The sequence below is a fragment of the Coenobita brevimanus genome, chromosome 75, assembly GCF_032717465.1.
Source record: "Coenobita brevimanus isolate Jiangsu-jjx chromosome 75, ASM3271746v2, whole genome shotgun sequence".
NCBI lineage: Eukaryota > Metazoa > Arthropoda > Malacostraca > Decapoda > Coenobitidae > Coenobita > Coenobita brevimanus.
Window position 1 is genome coordinate 27,542,382 of NC_137028.1, and position 21,050 is coordinate 27,563,431.

The following is a 21,050-nucleotide window of genomic DNA, read 5'->3' on the forward strand; positions in this document are numbered from 1 at the left end:
TTGCTAAATATCTTTCAGAGCACGGCATCGGCTCCTGTGGCACTGTGAAGAGCAATCGTGCCCACTTCCCCATATTCCTAGAGGCAGGAAACTCGCAGCGAGGAGACGTGCACCTACGCAAGTCTGAGAAGATGCTGGCAATACGGTGGCATGACAAGAGGGTCGTACACATGCTCACCACCGTACACAAGGGGCAACTGAAAGACAGTGGGAAGGTCGTCCGTAGGACAGGCGAACCTGTGAGGAAACCTGATGCTGTCATCGACTATAATATCTACATGCAGCTGGTGGACAAGTCCGACATGATGATTGGAGAGATCGACTGCCTCAGGAAGATTACTAGGTGGTACAGGAAAGTTTTTCTTCATCTCATTGACATGATGATGCTGCACGCCTTCATCCTGTACAAGATGAAAGTAAAGCCACCCAAGTCCTTCTCCCAGAGGTTTTTCGCCAGGACTTGTGTTCAGCAGCTGCTTGAGAGATATGGTAGGGTGACAGCAGCAACTTCAAGGCGCCATTCTGTAAGACTTCCCAACAGACTTGAGAAGAGGGCATACATGGATCGGCACAGACTGGTGCAAATGCCTACCACAACCAAGAGGAAGGCTGCGATCCACAGGTGCCAGGTGTGTGCACATACCACCCGACGCACACCTGAGCACAAATGCATCTCTTGGCAGTGGGCTGAGTGCCAGGTTCCCCTCTGCATTACAAGCTTTTTTGATTACCAAAGCCTGAAGCAGTTCTAAAAGTGCAAGTGGAAAATGTAAATAATGTGCAAATAATGTGTAAATAATGTGTAAAAAATGTGTAAATAGCAAGTGAAAACAATGGATGTAAAAATAATGGAACAGTGTGATATAGTTTTATAAGTTACTGCGAGTGACAGTGCATAACATAGTGTAAGTAAAATAGAAGTGTAAATATTGAAAATACAATAGAAAATGTAAATAGAAATGTAAATAATTAGTAATATAAGAATATGAGTACAAATACTTGAAGTTATGACAGTGAAAGTGAAACCTTCGCTCTCTACGTATTTTACTGAAAGAGAAATTGAATGCCTCAGTGACAATAAACTACTATTACTGAAGGAAACTTATGGATAAAGACTGCAGATATATATAAGTGTTATATAGTAATAAGAATAAAAAGTGTGAGTGTTTTTATGAATAATAAATGACAGAATACCAGCGGGGAACGAGCACAAGTGGAAGGATCATACGCGCTCGTAATGTTCATTGCTTTCACAGTGTTTTCTTTTGGAGCATGGATTCCAAACTATTTGAAAATCATAGAATAGTGTTTCTAGTGATAATATCAGGCTGTGGTAATCATATTACTGGGTGTCGGGAAGTGTAAAGTGGAGATTTCGTTACCCAACTTCAGAGGTCTCCACAAGTCCTACGGTACTCGATGAAGGCTCAACAAACATCCCAGGAGAAAGCTGAAGGTATGTGCCATAGGCATATTTAATTATAATATTCTAGGACTAATAACTGATTTTTGGCAAATATTTTTAGAAAGTCTGTCGGAGCGTGAATATCCTAGTGGGACACGCAAGTCGCGCCAAAGCAACCCCGAGGTTTAGGGGTTAAGGTCAAGGTCACAGACAGGTCAAATGCCAAAGTCGTAAGATAAGGTAAACTGTCTTAACCTGATATGAACTAAACTTGCTTGAAGGGATAAGTGTCAGACTAGTATGATGGCATTCAACATTTATAACAATCAGCCATAGGTCAAGGTCACGGGGACCGTGTGGATGAACAAAATAATAATAATCAATCAATCAATCAATCATTTCCTGTGGCACCCCAAGGGATTCATAGGGCCTCGATGAACTCTCTCCACTAATATTTGTCTCTTGCCATCTCCTTCAGGTCCCAGCAACACTCTTCTCCTGCTTCTCTTTTCATTATCCTCAACTAGGTTTCCCTCGGCCTACCTCTGCCTTTTTTTCCTCTAGCAGTCCACGCTGGCACATCCTGTATTAAACTGTCGTCTTTTCTATATATGTGCCCCGGCCATTTCCAGCGAGACAGTCTCACATATTCATCAACTGGTTCCACTCTCGTAATATCTCTTTCATTTGTAACTCTCTCTTGCCACTTTACCACAAGAATCCTCCTCAGTATTTTATTCTCAAGTCCAAATACTTTCTGATCTGTTGCAATTGTACTGTGCCATGACTCATGCCCATAAATTAAAATTGGTCTAATCTGGGACTCGAAAGTTTTTACTTTAGTATGTACCGATAGCATATTTTTCCAAACAGATTTCAACATTCCAAGAGCTCGCCAAGCCTGTCTAATCCTCTCCTCAATTTCATTGTTTAATGATCCATTAGATGATACAATCGTTTCCAGATAATTAAAATTTTCTACATTCTTCACCACATTATTCCCAATTACACAATTGATTTGGTTCTCCACGTTCATATTAATAATTTCAGTCTTTCCACAATTTATTACAAATCCCACTTTTTCTCCTTCCTCCACCAGACAATCAAGCACCCTTTGCATCTAGTAAATACTTCCGCAAACCAGTACAATATCATCAGCATAGTCCAAATCCATCAACCTCTTATTTTCTTTCCAGTTAATTCCTGCACCTGTTCTCCTTACAACCTTTCTCATAACATAATCCATAACCAAAACAAGCAGCAAAGCCGAAAGAACTTCTCCTTGAATCACTCCTGACCTAACTTCAAATGGATCACTCAAAGAACCACCCACCATTACCTCACAAAATGTACCTTCATTCAGGCTTCTAATAATATTTTCAAACATTTCTGGTATACCATAGAATCTCATAATTGTCAGCATAGCTCCACGTGAAACACTATCAAACGCATTTTTCAAAATCCACAGAACACATACTAAGTTGCATTTTCATTTCATTAGCTTGTTGCATTAGATGCCTTACATTAAATATTTAATCATTACAACCTCGACCGTTTCTAAATCAAGCTTGCTCTTCTCTTAATTTTTTTTTCAATTACTGGCTCTATTCTGTTCAACAAGATTTTGGAAAAGACTTTTACAACTACAGGTGTCAAAGTTATCCCCCTCCAATTTCCACAGAAACTTAAATGTCCTTTGGTATTTTTATAATCACTCCATTTTTCCACTCTTCTGGAATTCCACCATTATTCCAAGCCACATTAAAAAGTTTCAAAAGCGCATTCATCAACTCATCATTTTCCACCTTAAGCATTTCAGGAAATATTCCATCCTCTCTTGGGGCCTTAAAATTCTTTAATTCCATTATAGATTTTGCTACCTCTTCCAAAGTTATATCCCCTGTTTCTATCTGCAAACCTCTCTCGGCTGGTAAAATGTCTTCTTCAGCTGGTATTGGTCTATTCAAAGTGTTCTTTCCACCTTCCTTTTATATCCAAATCTTTAGTCAACAAGTTACCATTTCTATCTCGTACAGGTATTTCCCTCCTTCTCTTTTCAGTCCTAGTTAACTCCTTTACGGCCTGATACGCTGTTCTTGTGCTCTGACCGTCATTTTTACTTAATTTCTGTTTCTGTTCTCTTTTCATCATATAGCCTCCTCTTATCACATCTAACGAGTCTTTTTACTTCAGAATGTAAACTCCAGTACTTTGCTCTAAGTACTTCAACTACCTGGCCATCGATATGTTGTTCTTCACTTCTTAACTTAGTCTCTTTCCTTTTCTGAATTGCATTCCATGTTTCATCTGACATCCATTTTAATAATAATAATAATAATAATAATAATAATAATAATGACTATAAAAATGTTTGAATCTGATTATGATAATGATGACGATGATGATGATGATCGAGTTTATTATTAAAATGATGATGATGGAGGTGGTGGTGCTGGTGGTTGTGGTGGCAGCAGTGATGCTGGTGATGTCGGGAATGGGAATGGTGCTGCTCATTATGAAGATAGCGATGGTTGGGGTCGGGGTGATAATGATGATGATAATTAAATGAGTCACTTTTTTCTGTCCTATGATGAAGGTGATGATGATTATGATTATATTATATTAGGAGGTGCAAGGGGAGGAGGAGGAGGAGGAGGAGGAATAGCCTTAGGATAAAGGATGGTGTTGATGATGATGCGACGTGATGGATAAAATTAAATGAGTTTTAATATTTCTTACCATGAACAGAGTTATAATGATGATGATGATGATGATGATGATGACGATTGTGATGATTTGGTAGTGACATTCTGGTCATGGTGATGGACAATGTTGTTCAAAATGATGCTAGAGAATGACACTCATTGTTTGGTGATTAAGGCTGTGGTGATGATAACGATGCTGCTGATGATAATGATGGCGATAGTGACGACCATAATAACCAGACGGTTATATACACCGTATTAACGACTTCTAACACGGAAGGGATTAATGAAAGCTGTATCTAACTCCTCCAGTTCCAACATATCTATGGTGAATAAAATCATCTGTAGACAGCAAGAACACACACACACACACACACACACACACACACACACACACACACACACACACACACACACACACACACACACGCAAGCACGCGCTCGTGAGGAGTTAAAGCTGTCCTTTTGCTACATAAGACTATCTGTATATCTGTACTGTATACCTAGGCTGCTTCCCCCAATGAAAGGGAGGCAGCCGAAACAGGACGACACACTCCCAATTTACTCATCCACTCAAACACATTCATTCGCATCTTAGCTCCGAAGGAGAGAAGGGACAATCCTCACCGCACCACACCGCACGAGGGTCAACTACGCAGTGCAATCAGTGACATCCGCAGCAAGGGCCTAAAGCAGAGCTGGTTTACCTCTGCCAAATCATAATGGACCCATCCCCTTACCTGCACCTGACCTGATCAGCTGATCAGACAAAATGCGGGAGAATATCCCCTCAGGGCCACGTCTTCATTTATTCATTCACAGTCTCTCTCCATTCATTTCTATCACGCACAGCCACTCTTCCTTGCCCAACAGACAACCCTTTCGCATCCAACGCTCTCTTCACACTGTCCATCCATCCTATTCATGGTCTTCCTCTCTGTCTTACACCTCTCACATAAGATCAAGTTATCTTTTTCACCAATCGCTCATTATCCATTCTCTCCATATGCCCAAACCATCGCAACACATTCTGCTCAACTCAATCAGCTATCTCCTGAACAACTCCAGTTCTTCGCACTTCATCATTCCTCACTTGATCCATGCGCGTCACTCCACACATACTCCTTAGACACCTCATCTCCATTACATTGAAACATTTCCTCTCTGCTACACCCATATTCCATGTTTTAGCCCGATATAACGCAGTTGGTACCACAACACCCTCATACAGCCATCTCTTTACATCCATTCTAAGCAAACGACATCTAAACACTTTTTTCATTTCTCACAGCACCTATCCTGCTTCATTCATTCTAAACTTCACTTCTGCATCTCTTCTTCCATCCAGAGCAACATGTGACCCTAAATACTTAAAACACTCTACCTCCTCAAGCAACTCACCATTCAAAACTGTATTCATCCTCCTACCATCTACCAACATCGTACACTTCATCACTTTACTCTTATTCTCATTTACTTTCAATTTCCTCCTTTCACACACCTTTCCAAACTCCTCTACCAACTGTCTCAATCTCTCCTCTGAATGAACCACCAGTGCAGTATCATCCGCAAACAGCAGCTGCTTCAGATTCCACTCTCTACCATCAACATTGACCAGACTCAGACCTCCACCTAACACTCTTGCATTCACCTCCTTTACAACACCATCCATATAAATATTAAACAACCAAGGCGACATCACACATCCCTGCCGCAGCCCCACTCTCACTGGAAACCAATCTCTCACAGTACTTCCCACTCATACACACGCTTTACTATTTACATAAAATCTTTTCACTCCTTTTAGTAACCTACCATCAAGTCCATACAATCTTAAAACAGTCCATAAAGCCTCCCTATCAGTTCTATCATACACTTTCTCTAAATCCATGAACGCCCAAAACACATCCTTATCTTTTGCTAAATACTTTTCACACACCTTTCTCACAGCAAACACCTGATCCACGCATCCCCTCCCTCTCATAAAGCCACACTGCTCATCACCAGTCACTCCTTGTGTACCCTTTCTAACTCTCTTAATTAACAGTTTACCATACACCTTACCTACAACACTCAACAGACTTATACCCCTAAAGCTAGTACAATTCATACTTATCACCCTTAGCTTTATACAATGGGGCCACACAAGCACTTGCCCAGTCAATTGGCACCATACCTTGCACAAGGCACACATTCAACAATCTTACTAACCAGTCAACAATAGTCACTCCACCACCTTTCAGGCATTCCACAGCACACCCATCCATACCTCCAGCTTTCCTTGTTTTCATCTCCTTTACTGCCACCTATACTTCCTCCATCGTGATCAAGGAATCATTCAGCTCTCCCAACACGTTAATTCCTTGCACCCTTCCATCTGCCACAATCTCGGTCACCCTTTCTTCCTCAACATTTAACACTCTTTCAAGACACTCTGCCCATCTCTTCCTAACTGCATCCAGCTCAATTAGCATCCTTCCATCCTCTGCTGTTACTAGCTCTTCCTTCCCAGACTCTCCCTTTCGCACCCTTTTCACCTCCTTCCAAACCATTTTCTTATTCTGCTGAAAATTCTCAGTCAACTACTCGCACCCTCCCCACCTCTCATCTGCTGCCACTTTAGCATCACACACAGCCCTTCTCACCCTATTCCTCTTTTCTTTATACCTCTCATATGACACCTCATCTTTCCTCTGCAGCCACACTTCATATGCACGTCTTATCTCAGCCACAGCCATACTCACTTCCTCGCGCCACCATTCACTTCCCTTTCTTACACCACCACCCACTCGTCTCACACCACACACCTCTTCTGCATGCCCCACCATAGCACCCTTAATTGTCATTCCTCCTCCACACTGCCATTCTCCTGATCTTTTACTGCGTTCCACTCATCTTTCAATTTCTCCTGATACTCTATAATTTTCTCTTTTTTATCCAACTCACTCACTTTCAAAACCTCCCTGCCACACTTAACTCTCCTTGCCACACTTAACTCTCCTTGCTCTCACCCATCTCTTAGTCTCAACTTTCCCCTACCAGGTAGTGGTCAGACATACCTCCACCCTTCTCTCTCAAAACTCACATCTGACAATCTTCTTATTACATTCCTGGACACAACCACATAGTCCATTAATGCTCTATCAACAACCCTTCCACCCTCCTTTCTCACCCATGTATACTTATATCTTTCTTCTCAAACAAGGTATTTCCAATCACCATCTCTCGCTCAACACACATCCCTATCATTCGTTCCCCATTTTCATTTCTTCCAGGTACACCATGGATACCAACTACACCTTCAGCTGCTACATTTCCCACTCTAGCATTCAGATCTCCCATCAATACCACATTCGCATTCGCTCCAAAACTCTGCAGACATTGACATCATTCCAGAAAGACTCCCTGTCTTCATCCCTTTCACTACCAGGCCCATATGCACTCACAAATACCCACAACTCACGTTCAAATTTCGCTTTCACCCACATCAGTCTCGATGACTCCTTCCATTCAGTCACACACTACTGTACTTCTGGGCTCACTAACATGGCCACACCCTCTCTTGCCCTTCCTCTATCAACAGCTGACAATCTTCCATTCACACTTCCAAACTCAGACTCACCTTTCCCTTTCATCTTTGTTTCACTCAAAGCTAACACATCCAACTTTCTTCTCACAAACATTCTCCCAATCTCCTCTCCTTTAGCCTCAATCGTGCTACATCCACGCACATTCAGACCCAATCTTCAGGGAACGGGGATGACTGAATCCCCCATCCCTTACTATGACCTGTCTCTTTTTAGGAATTAAAAAAACAGAGGAGGGGGTCCCTAGTCCCCTCACCCCACCCCTTCTAGTCGCCTTTTACGACACGCAGGGAATACTGTGGCAGAATTCTTCCTAACACAACTTGGCTGCAGAGTAGTAGTACTACCCCACAGTGCGGCCAGACTGTGTCCTCCCCCCGCCTGTTATTCTCATTGTCTTTGGTGCCAACGTGTATGACTGTAAAGACCAAGCCTGGATCCGCAGACTTTGCCACACAGTCGGCATGTCAAATCTGGGTTTGCTGGGAGATTTCTGTTTTGGTTGTGCCCTCTGTGGCTACGCTCTTCTCTGGGCAAGGTCTGAGCTTCTTCGAGATGGATGGTTCCATCACTGCAGAAGGCTCTCCATTGTTTTCTGTCAGAGACACTGGTTTCAAGATCTTTTGGTATGATATTGAATTTCTTTAGTGTTGTCCTTATGTGATCTTTATATCTCTCCATCTGTCTTTTCTGGGTTGTGGCGTGCTGCAGGGAGCTGGCCAATCAGAACCTGGCAGGGAGGGCGATGCTTAGTCATGCATAGAACTTGTTTTCAGCCAGCAGGGTTTCTATGCTGGTTGACTTTGCCCCCTGGAGAAGTTTTGATTGACTTTTATCCTCTCATAAGTGTCCTAGGATGCACTGTAGGCATCGCATGTGAAACGACTCAAGCTGTTTGATGTGACGCTCATAGTCCATGATTTAGCACTGTATGGAGAGGGTGTAGAGGCATATAGCCATATATACTGATACCTTCGTCTCGATTCTCAAGTTGGTGTTTTCAAAGACTTTGGCTGTGAGACGTCCAAAAGAGGCTGAGGCGTGGTTGATTAGTGCAAGGATTTCTGCATCAATGTTAAGTTTATCTGTGAGCACACTTCCAAAGTAGGCAAAATTCTCAACCTATTTTACAATTTCACCAGAGGCTCTACTGCATTGTATCTCTGAGATGTTATTTCTGTTTTACTGACATTAATTCGGAGCCCCACTGTATGGTATATATCTGAAACGATGATGAGGCTCTGTTGTACGGCTTCTGGGGTATGTGCAAGGACAGTACAGTCATCAGCGTATTAAAACTCTAGGAAATGAGTGGTTTCAGTCATTGATTTTGTTTCAATATGTCTGAGATTAAATAAGTTACTCTTTAGACGAAAATGAATTTTTATTTCTGTTGTCTTGTCATGCTATGTCTATGTCATGCTATGTCTATGTCATGCTATGTCTATGTCATGCTATGTCTGTTAAGTTGGTGCTGATCTTAGAGGTGGTAATAATGCCATTTGCCCTTTTTCCCATTTTATGTATATTTAAGAAAAGAATTCATCCTGTGTCGAACTTTGTGTTCGAATCTGTCAGTTATCAAACCGACCTGATGAAAGGGTTGGCTGTTTATTGACGAGTTAGTGAGAATAAAACCAGCAGTCGAAGAGGTTGTCTTCCTCCTTCCCTTGCCTGTGCCCAGACTTTATTACAAGCTATCTAGGCATTCTCTCGCAACTTATGATGGACGGAAGTGATAGTGGCAAACCGGCATCGTCAACCTCAGCCCGAGGAGACAGCCTTACGACGGAACTTCGTCTGATCCCGGAATTTGACGGTACTTCGCACTCGGTGGTAGAGTGGATCGAAAAGCTGGAGCTGGTTTGTCGGCTACGAGGGATCTTTGATCTACACACCATTGTGCCACTGCGACTCACAGGCGGGGCTTTCTCTGTTTATCAGCAGCTCAGCAGCGTAGACAAGGGGAACTTCGACACCATAAAGGATGCACTCGCCTCGGCATTTGCTGCAGACAAGTTTGTTGCCTATGAGCAGTTTGTGGACCGTAGGCTGCGTGATGGCGAGTCTGTTGACGTGTACGTGGCTGACCTGCGCCACCTGGCTACACGATTTGGAGGACTCACCGACGCCGGTCTATGTTGTGCTTTTTTAGCTGGTCTTCCAGAAGCTGTTCGCCACATTCTGAGAGCTGGTTCACGCATGGAAACTATGGATATTAACCAACTTCTGAACCATGCTCGAGCTGTTCTAGCAGATAATTTCCTCGATGATGGGGCATCAGCACAACCAGCCGGCTCCAGACAGCACACAGTGGCTCCTGCATTAGTTGGTGTTGGTGGTGTGCGCTGCCATTCCTGTAACCAGCCGAACCATTACGCTCGTGACTGCCAGGCTGGACGCAGTGTGCGCAGAGGTAGAGGTGGGCGAGGTAATGTGTGCTGCTTCAGATGCGGGGGACGAGGCCACATCGCTACCTCATGCCCTTCGGGAAATGGATCAGGAGAGGTGGGACCAGCGCCAGCCTCCTGTCCAGACCGTCGGTGAGAGGCGCTTTACCAGTGACTCGCTTGGTTGTTGATGGAAAGAACTGTGATGCCCTGGTAGACACCGGCTGTACTCAGAGTATTGCACACGTTTCCATGTGCTCTCGCTGGACCAAAGGAAATATCAGTGTGAGGACAGTAAGCGGTGAGCTTTATATGTGTATGGGAACAGGTGTGGTAACAGTCCAGCTACTGTCAGGAGTGTCCGTGTCTGTGAATGTGATTGTAGTGCCTTCCAAGCCACTTAATTTTGACTTTATTCTGGGCATGAACGGTGTTGAAGCCATGCAGGGAGTGACAGTGCATTCACCGGACAAAGTGCGATTTGGTATTGAGGAAGTGCAGGCTTCAGCCGTGACAGTACCTACCATACTACGAAATATTGTCGAGAGGGATTTTGAAGTAACATATGACAGTGCAGCTAAAAAGTGGACAGTGTTGTGGAACTGGCATGATAACTCAGAGCCTCCACGACTACTGAATACTGTCTCTGAATACAGGGTGCCGAATGAAGCTCGAAAAGAATATGAAAATGAACTGTGTGAATGGATTAAGGACGGATGGCTGGTTCCATACAACGAGAGTATACATGGCCCTGTGAAAGGAACTATCCCTCTGATGGCTGTCGTGCAGCAAAACAAGAAAAAAGTACGCCCTGTCCTTGATTTTCGTGAGTTGAATGCCCATCTTAATTTGCACACAGCTGAAGCGGACGTCTGCACTGAGAAGATACGGGAGTGGCGCAGGCATGGACAGAGGGTCGCTCTCATTGACTTGTGCAAGGCTTACCTACAGATACACGTTCACAGATCGCTATGTTCGTCCCAGATAGTGGTATTCCGTGGGAGACGTTACTGTTTGACTAGACTGGGCTTTGGACTGAACATCGCACCACTAGTATTGAAGGAGGTCCTGAGTCGTGTGTTGAGCATGGACGAGAAGATAAACCGCGCCACTTCACCATACCTGGACGATATTCTGGTGGACGAAAGTGTGGCGAGTGCAGCGGAAGTGGAATGTCACCTTAGTCGTCACGGCCTGCTCTGCAAACCTCCCGAGATTGTGTCTGAAGGAGCTCGTGTGCTGGGCATTAGAGTCTGGGGGGAGCACGATCGTCTCGTCTGGAAGCGTGATAACGGCGTTGGCAAGCTACCTGAAAAGCTGACTAGGCGGACAGTGTTTTCACTCTGCGGGCAGCTAACGAGTCACCTTCCTGTTTGTGGCTGGTTGCGAGTGGTGGCGTCGTACATTAAAAGACGGGCCAATGAGGTCACGACTACGTGGGACGACGAGATTAATGACCTCAGTTTGCACTCGATGCTTGCGGACACGTTGGAGCGGGTGAAGAACTCAGACCCGGCCCGAGGATGATGGGATGTGGCGGGAGACGAAGCTATACTATGGGTAGATGCAAGTTCACTCGCATTGGGAGCTGTGTTGGAGGTGAAAGGTGAAGTTATTGAAGACTTGTGTTGGTTACGACGGGACGAGTGCTCTCACATTAATCTTGCGGAGCTGGACGCTGTTATTAAGGGGATAAATCTTGCAATCTCCTGGAAGATGAAACAGCTGACTCTTATGACTGACTCAAGAACTGTGTTCCACTGGATCGCGGATGCTCTCTCGGGAAAATCTCGTTTGAAGACTAGAGCTTCCAGTGAAATGTTGATCTGAAGGCGCCTAGAGACTTTTAAATCTATCATCATCGAGTATAATCTGTGTCTGGAAGTAAAGTTTGTGTCTTCTACTGAAAACAAAGCAGGTGCGCTAACACGAGTACCGAAGAGGTGGATGACACTAGCAAACGGGCAGACAAGCTGTGCAGCTGTTGCCAGTGTTTCAGACAGGGACATCGTTAACATTCATGAAACCAGCGGGCATCCCGGCATCAAGCGTACACTGTACTTCTGCAGAAGGCTCTATCCTACGGTTCAGAGGCAGCAGGTTCACAGTGTTCTTCAGAGTTGTCAAGAATGTCAATCCTTTGATCCGGCACCAGAGAAGTGGAAGAAAGGGGAGTTGGGGGTTTCAGAGATCTGGAGCAGAGTTAGCATGGACGTCTGTCATGTCAGAAACCAGCACTATCTGATGCTCATCGACTGCGGGCCAACACGTTGTGCCATCTGGAAAAGACTCAGGCGGCAAGATGTCATCAGTGTTGTTGAACAGCTAGAGTCTGTGTTTTATGAACGTGGAGCACCTAAGGAGCTATTAACTGACAATGCTGCCAGCTTCCGTAGCTCAACGATCAAAGAGTTCGCCAGGCGTTGGGGTATGGTCATCAGGTATCGGTGTGCCAACGCTCCATCTGGTAATGGAATATCAGAGAGAAATCATCGAACCGTGAAAACTATACTGGTACGGAAAGGCTGTTCCGTAGCTGAAGCAGTGTACCGCTACAACGTTATGCCACGAGGTGATGATGCCTCATCTGCCCCTGCCAACAAGATATTTAGATACGAGGTCAGACTGCTGGGTATCGACGGAGTAACTCTGCAAGATCAGCCGGTGGAAGAACAACATCGCTTCAGCGTCAGTGATCGTGTATGGATCCGGCATCCCAGCAGACGCTGCGATTCTCGAAGCACAGAGGGCACAGTAACGCGAGTTGTATCTGCCCAGAACGTCGAGGTGGATGGTATGCCTCGTCATGTGCGTGACCTAAGGCTGGCAACATCGCTGTCTACTGCCCCAGAGGATTCACTAGCTGAAGAAAGCCCTGAATCAGAAACAGAAGATGATTTGCTAATCGATGTGAGAGGTCCTTCGAATGAGTCTATGTCAAGTGATACGCCAAGTGAAGACGAAGTAGATAGTCCAGGGAGACCACTGCCCCGTCGAGGTTCTAGGGAGCGCCGTCCAGTCCGGCCGTTCCAATATAATGATCTTTAGAAGATCAGGGGGGAGTGTTATGTCTTGTCATGCTATGTCTATGTCATGCTATGTCTGTCATGCTATGTCTGTCATGCTATGTCTGTCATGCTATGTCTATGTCATGCTATGTCTGTCATGCTATGTCTATGTCATGCTATGTCTGTTAAGTTGGTGCTGATCTTAGAGGTGGTAATAATGCCATTTGCCCTTTTTCCCATTTTATGTATATTTAAGAAAAGAATTCATCCTGTGTCGAACTTTGTGTTCGAATCTGTCAGTTATCAAACCGACCTGATGAAAGGGTTGGCTGTTTATTGACGAGTTAGTGAGAATAAAACCAGCAGTCGAAGAGGTTGTCTTCCTCCTTCCCTTGCCTGTGCCCAGACTTTATTACAATTTCATCATCAGGGTTCAATTTTTGGTAATTTAAAAAGTGACTGCAGTGAGATACTTTAGAAGCTGTTCTAAAAAAAATTAAGTGAACATTTGGGGTGATCCTCAAGTCATCCATCAAGTTGGGTCCAAACCAAATGAAAGCTGTTTAGTTATTTTGTTCATACACTGACAAATAGGTCGAACTTTGGCCATGCCCTGTGACCTTGACCTTTGATTGATTTTTCCCAAAACAGAATCCCTTCGTTCTTGCCAGACCCCCAACACTTCCCCTAATCCTGGTTCAAAGTGGAATAAATCCGAATTGACCCTGTCCTGCGACCTTGAACTGTGACCTTTCTCTGTGACTTGACATATGAATGATTCATTTCCAAACTGAATCCTTTTACTCTTGCCTTATCCAGAAAGCTTCCACACAGTGGGTCTAAACTGGATTTTTAAAAATAAGCTGACCTTCCCAAGTGACCTTAATCTTTGGCCTATTCTTCTCAAAATCAGGATTATTTCTTGGGTGACCCACAACCCTTCCACAAAATTTGGTTAAACTTGGATCAAAACCCTTGTTTTGTTAACAAGCGTACAATCATGAGTAAAATTTTGGCCAAGTCATATGAGGCTGATCTATGGCTGACTGTTATCAAAATGGAACAAGAAGCGGTGCCACGGCACAGCAAACTCGTCCCCAGCAGTCATTTTAGTGCTGACGTATAAACACAACAGAATATCTAGTCAAAGATATCGCAAATCAAATTTGGGGTAAATCGGGTGAAAACTGACTCTTTTATGCACATTCGAAATTTTAGGCCAGACCCACCTGACATTGCTCCCCCTACCACCAACTGGGTAAAGACCCCCCTGATGTAATGAGGCATATTAATTAGAGGATGCGGATTTAAAAGATGCACCTTTATGTTTTGGTTTCATGTCGATATGACAAATTCGAAAGGAGTTACGGCGAGAAAACGATTGTTACCCGTCCCCCTCATTTTTTTTTTCCTTTACATTTTTTGGGCCTACAGCCTGGGCCTTGGCCCAATTTGGCCCCACATTTAATCAGGTGATCAGAAGGCCATAGCCCATCATCCCTGTCATTTTAGTCAAAATCGCACCAGTAGTTTTTGCGTAAAGTTGTTTCCAGACAGACAGACAGACAAACAAACAAACAGACACACAAATTGAGTGAAAACAATACCCATCCCCAAGCCCCTCCGGGGCGGGAACGGGTAATTATTCTATTCATGTTTTACCGTCAGCAGTAAGTTCACTCCAAACAAGAAACGGTGCCAGGACACAGCAAGCCCGTCGCCAGCAGTCATTTTCGTGCTGATGCATAAACACAACAAGATTTCTGGTCAAAGATGTCACATATAAGATGTGGAGTAAATCGGGTGAAAACTGACAATTTTATGCCCATTTGAGATTTTAGACCTGATACCCCGACCGTTAACTGGAGGTTGACCTCCCTGATGTAATAAGGCATGTTATATGATGCAGATTTGAAAGATGCACATTTAGGTTTTGGTTTCAAGTCGATATGACAAATTTGAGAGGAGTCATGGCGATGAAAAAAAATAATAATAATGGGAGAGCCTACAGCCTAGGACTTGGCTCAATTTGGCCCAAGATTTAAGCAGGTGGTCAGAAGGTCACAGCCCATCATCCTTGTAATTTTGGTCGAAACTGCTCAGACATATCTCGCGTGTTGTTAACGGACAGACAGACACACAGGCAGACAAGCCAAGTGAAAACAGTACCTTTCCCCGAGCCCTCACGTGGCGGGGACGGGTAACCAGTTGAAAATTGGTTAAGTTTACCTTGTTTTGCGACCTTGACCTTTGACCTAATGTTCCTCATACCAAAAGATATAGTTCTTGGTTCGCCTTAAACTCTCCCACCAAGATTGGTTAAAATCTGATCGAAAAGTTTTGAGTTATTTTGCTAAGAAGCACACATGGGCCTAACTGTGACCTTGCCCTGTGGCTTTGATCTTTCGTTTATTGTGAAAAAAAATGAATCACTTCATTGTTGCTTTATCTTCAGCCCTGCCCCCAGTCTCAATCAAAATTGGATGAAAACGTTGTATATTTATATGGCTTAGTCAAGCATTGGCTAAGCCGTGACACTGACCTTTGAAATAATCAGTGGGGTTACGTAGCAGCTGACCTTTGACCCATCCACCATGTTTGGTTAAGATCGGTTAGAAACTGAGCTATTTTGTTGGAGTACACGCAAAGAAAAAAAAGCGCACTTGCGCTGATGAAAACGTAATACCAGCTCTTGATTCGCAAGTCTTAGTGTAAAAAACTTATAATGTTAAGCATGACGGTAGCGAGAATGGAGCTAACTGGAAAAGATATCAAAACTGCTCTCCTCATGAGAGAGACATTACTGACGAAGAATAGAATAGTAACAATATAAACAGTGATAAAGATAATGAGGGTGTTGCTGATGAGTTGGTGTGCCTGCTCGTATGTCGAGGGCAGAATGGCTTGCTACACAAACATATTCTCGTTGCAGCCGCCATTACTCATTCTCCGCTGGGTGTAAATGGTTCACACTCTCTCATCACACACAAACATTACATCGTGCATTTAATAAAATTGTTTGACGGTAGTAAGAATATAGATATTTGAGGTACTCATTGTACTAACGTCGGAAATGGATTTTTTTTTTTCTAATACTATAAAAATGAGAGGTTTTTCCTGATTTGACAATATAAATTTCTTTGACACAGGAAGCATATAATACAAATAATAAGAAGAAAACCTTAACCCCTTCACTATGAAAGATCTTAAAATGAATAACAGAGTCTGGTGGTAGTAGGATTAACAGCCTATATAATAGTGATAGGTGGTGGCGACCATCATCCACTCATTTGATGTAGTGCTGCCTACTTCTTCCTTAGCCTTTATCATTCTTTTTCTGTGCCTGTCCTCCTCTCTCCCTATTCCTCCCATCTTTCCTGTCACTTCTAATTGCATTTATTTCCTTTACAGGTGGCATTACATTGAGTGACAAGCCAAATGGTTTCCTGTACCAGGAAACCATTTACAACGCTGAGTGGTAACCATATAACCAAACCATACGTGCTCCCTACGTGTCAGCAAGTGGGTTGGTGGAGGGTTAGTGCCCCTCCCCGTATAGCAAATAACTCATAATGGCCACCCCTTACGGGATTATGACGTCTGGCAATAGGTAGATAGGCAGATAATAGTCGAACCAATGAAAGAGGTACGGAAGATATCGTCGGTCCATGATCGTAGTTCACTATGATCGAGCAGAGGTAATATGAATAATTAAAAAGGTTGAATTGTCTATAATTCCTACACAAGTACAGGTTTTTCCTTAACTGAATATCATCCTCTGCCGGTACCATGAATAAAACGAAGGGGGATATGGAAGTTCTATGAAACTCCAACAGTAACGACGACTTTTCTGTGTTGAAAAAGATGACCTGGCTGTGGAAGGAATAAAATGAAAATGGTAAGGGAATGCCTTTATTTCCTTCATTATCAGGATGAACAGAATGACCTAGAGGTTCCGACAAAAAATGTGTACAAGAAGGAAGATTGTTTTTATGCCTCTCGTTGTGAACATTGTTCATGCAAAATGAACAATTATGGGTCATCCCAATCGCTCCTTTTTGGAAATTTCGGAATATTCTGCAGTTAGATTTTTTTTTCTAGAAAACTGAATAAAAAAAATTATTTTTGGTTCTCATACGACCAACCAGCCAAATACAAAGGAGCAGAAGAAAAAAACACTAGCATATAATAGGGATATCTTCATCATTACTTCATCATAGTCGCCTTGGATGGTGTTGACTTCTTTTTAGGTGGGTTGCCACGAGTTACAGATCATGCTGCTGGTCTTCGTTTCAGGTCAAAGTATCAATGTGAAGCCCCGTCCACACGAGCGGGCAATGCCCGCGGGCACAAGCGAGCAGTTTGCCTGTTGACGGGCTCACCGCTTGTGCCCGCGGGCAAATGTGTAAATTGCCAAGGGCAATTTACGCATTTGCCCGCGGGCACAAGCGGTGAGGCCGTCAACAGGCAAACTGCTCGCACGGGCAATTTACGCATTTGCTCGCGGGCACAAGCGGTGAGCCCGTCAACAGGCAAACTGCTCGCTTGTGCCCACGGGCATTGCCCGCTCGTGTGGACAGGGCTTGACGCTGGAGGAGAGCAAGACCTATTCAAGGCACACTCTCTAAATTCCCTGAACTGGTCGTCATCTGGCCATTACTGTGGACTTTTCTGAAGGAACTGGCGTGCATCTTCTTTACCTGTAACCTTCAAGACATAAAAAAGGGCCAATGTGCTTTTCGTGACGAATGTTGCCACGTAATTTTCAACGCCAGCAACCGGCATGTCGATGTGTCGGGAGCAGCATCGTATCGGGGACGTTGGAGGTGTTGAACCATTTTCCTTTTGCAGTCGGCATCGATCCTGCTATCAAAGGTCAGTCTAGTCAGATGCTCCGACAAGTACAACAGGTGGCTGCTTTGAGCTGCCTTCGCTGCTTGTCCGTGGGGATATATCTCCAGAAGATACAGGATTTGTAGGTCATTGAGAGAAGCTCGTATCCCCATCGGTGCTTCATACCACAACTTGGCGTAAAATCAGACTGACAAATGAAGCCAGCCGGGTCACGTTTCGTTCCACGCGTCTCGTGAACTTGAACTGATGCTGAAAGAGACAGACTTTGAGCACATAAATCTCGTTCGCCATCCATCTGGAGTGGTGCATGGGACCTGGAGCTCGGATGAAGAGTTGACCATCAGTCTTTCCCGTCAGGAATAGATGGGACTGGTCAAGGAACTCCTTGTACTCGTCACGAGGATGGCTAGCCTGGAGAGCCATAGGTGAGTAGGTGAGCATCTCTTTTTTCATCCACTGGAGTTGAGGGTCTGCAAACAAGCTCTCCGATGGTAAGGCAAATGCTTCGTGTGAGAGATATGGCCATTCTTTTTTAAATCGCTTGAAGAGGCCTGTTTCGGGACTTCCTATTTGATCAAAGATCGAAGCAAAGATATGAGCAAGTACGACTTCAAGCTGGACAGTAAATTCTAAAGATAATACAAATAAAAACCCTTATTTAGTCCCCCTTCGCGCTAATTCTTATTAACCTGATTACCTTCCCTGAGTCATTGTTTACGAACATTTTTTAAAATATTAAGTTGATTTTTTGACATCAGATCAAGTGTTTCTGAGCCTGAACTCTTCATAACCCTCGTCTTTTTGTAATGTACGCCTTTTGGTTGGGTGTGAGGGAGGCGATAAGTCGCCATCACCGTGGGAGGTTGACGGGAGTGAATCCTCCATTGTTGGGCCACGATAGAGAACTGAATTACTAAATATGCGGTATTTGGCAACTGCGGTCTAGCAGGGCTTGGCAACAGCTGTGATGGTGTAGAGGGAGGACTCAAAGTTCCCATGGAAACCACTGACGCTTCCCCATGCTTGAAATTATGGCGCAGAGACCCACTGCCTCATATGAGGCAATCTGCATGGCCAGGGGTAGCTTGCAAATCGCCTGGTATGAGGCGATGGTCGCGGCAGTGGCTAATCACCATTTGCTGACTCTTGGCAGTTGTCGTTGTTATTGTTGTTTTTTTGAAAGAAAATATATAATTAATGCATATGTAATAATGAGAATAGAGGTTTAATGTTTCTGCTACTTATAATTTGCAATTAACGCCACTGGGAGGTAAGGCTCGCTGCCGCACGCCTTCACTCGCTAAGCCCTGCCTAATCGTTAACCATAAAATTATAACTAAATGATTTTTTCTTTTATACACTGTCCGACAATATTTATTGTTTTTACAAATCTGAAATGTTTCAGTCATGACTTAAATGCATTTCTTACATTACACACACAGTTTCCTCCTAAAAGGTCTTTTCTTACTGTATCCCTCCTATCCATTTTATTCATGTCATGCACCCCCCTATGCACCCCATTACTTCCATGTATCCCTTGAAAAAATTCATGCACCCTAGGGTTCACCATCCACCCTGGTTGACTCTTTTCTAATCTGTCTTTATAACAGGCTACCAGCGGCCAGATATCCTCATCATGGTTACTGCCATCAGCGCCGCTGATTCGTGCACTAGACGACAGTTGTCGTTTATACCCTCACGTCTGATTGGCAATGGACGGGCCTTGTCGACTCCCTGTCTACCAATGGGTACGTTTAAAAACTCACATTCTGTAGACGGCAGGCACTGAGCACGTGGAGAAATGCATGGAACATGAGCACCCACACATTCATAAGCACTGTACAGCTAATATCGGCTGCTGTCTTCATCCGCCACCTGTGTACCGGCGCTGTATTGCTTCGCACCTATCCCAGTTACTGAGCCATAATTTTACTGAACAAATAAAAGCGGATTTTCGCTCGTGTCCACATTACTTGCGAGCCGAGTGCAACTTTGTCACCAACATTTGTTGGCATTTTGGCAATTTTTTTTTACCCTAATATACGCATAATAGTATTATGAATAGTAAGGTGACCTTTAAATATTCACATATCTGGCTGAAATTTTGTACACAGCATTAATACACTAAACAGACAAAAACCACACTTGTGGAGACTATCTGCGATAACTTAAATTTTACCATATGGATTTGGATCGGCCATTATACAAATAAATAAATAAATTAATATATATATATATATATATATATATATATATATACTGTACACACACACACACACACACACACACACACACACATACACACACACACATACACACACACACACACACACACATACACACACACACACACATACACACACACACACACACACACACATACACATCCCTCACAACTCCTTCCCTTTGGCTGTGTTCTCAGTGTGAATATCCGCATTTTCGATCACTTAATGGCCTGCAACAACTGGTGGTCCACTTTGCTTTGTGCACGTTTCTCTTGTTCAAATTTTATTTATCACGATAAATTGTGCATGTCTACCAAAGCCGTCGTTGTGCCTCCCTCATACTTTGTCATAACCCTCTTGTGGCGCAGCTGCATTGCCTGGTGAAAGACTTTTAGTTTTCACATGTAACAGCCAGTAACAACTAATCACATTTTACCCCTGTCGAGGAGTAGAGGCCTGAGGCTAGGCTACTATGATCCAGTGCATTTATTTGTTCATGACCAACTTACTTCCTCTAGTCACCTGTTTGAGGTCAGAGCTATGCAGGGCCGATCTAACCACTGATCCCACAGACACTGTAAACGATAGTTGTACCGTATGTCTTTAATCTTTCCTTCAGTAGGACTAGGTCTTGGCACAACCCTTCAGCGACATAACTTCTTGTTTTAAACTATGACTCTGGACACATTCTTATCGACCAGTTCTCTGAGGCCCAGCATTTCTTCTACATGCCACCCTATCACATATCGTCACTGAAGCGCTAATGCCTACCGTCCATACTGAATGCATGTTACGGTGGCTTCTTCAGGACTGCTCAAATGGAATGAGTGGGGATGCTGTTTTGGCATCTTGGCGGGTCTTGTCAAAGATCAGTAA

General features: G+C 43.8%; 3 protein-coding genes across 3 annotated transcripts; all 3 read left to right on the forward strand.

Annotated features, from left to right (window-relative positions):
- The first annotated feature begins 9,422 nt into the window (after window positions 1-9,422).
- Window positions 9,423-10,244, forward strand: LOC145408096 (uncharacterized). Its single transcript, XM_080278903.1, has one exon. The coding sequence runs from the start codon at window positions 9,423-9,425 to the stop codon at window positions 10,242-10,244; it is 822 nt and encodes a 273-aa protein (XP_080135029.1).
- A 95-nt stretch (window positions 10,245-10,339) lies between these two features.
- Window positions 10,340-11,614, forward strand: LOC145408097 (uncharacterized). Its single transcript, XM_080278904.1, has one exon. The coding sequence runs from the start codon at window positions 10,340-10,342 to the stop codon at window positions 11,612-11,614; it is 1,275 nt and encodes a 424-aa protein (XP_080135030.1).
- Window positions 11,615-12,034: 420 nt separating this feature from the next.
- LOC145408098 (uncharacterized) lies at window positions 12,035-13,135 on the forward strand. Its single transcript, XM_080278905.1, has one exon. The coding sequence runs from the start codon at window positions 12,035-12,037 to the stop codon at window positions 13,133-13,135; it is 1,101 nt and encodes a 366-aa protein (XP_080135031.1).
- The last annotated feature ends 7,915 nt before the right edge of the window (window positions 13,136-21,050 follow it).

Bases quoted from the DNA above. Each gene is read 5' to 3' on its own strand.
- LOC145408097 (XM_080278904.1), top strand. From the start codon at position 10,340: ATGTGCTCTCGCTGGACCAAAGGAAATATCAGTGTGAGGACAGTAAGC.
- LOC145408096 (XM_080278903.1), top strand. From the start codon at position 9,423: ATGGACGGAAGTGATAGTGGCAAACCGGCATCGTCAACCTCAGCCCGA.
- LOC145408098 (XM_080278905.1), top strand. From the start codon at position 12,035: ATGACACTAGCAAACGGGCAGACAAGCTGTGCAGCTGTTGCCAGTGTT.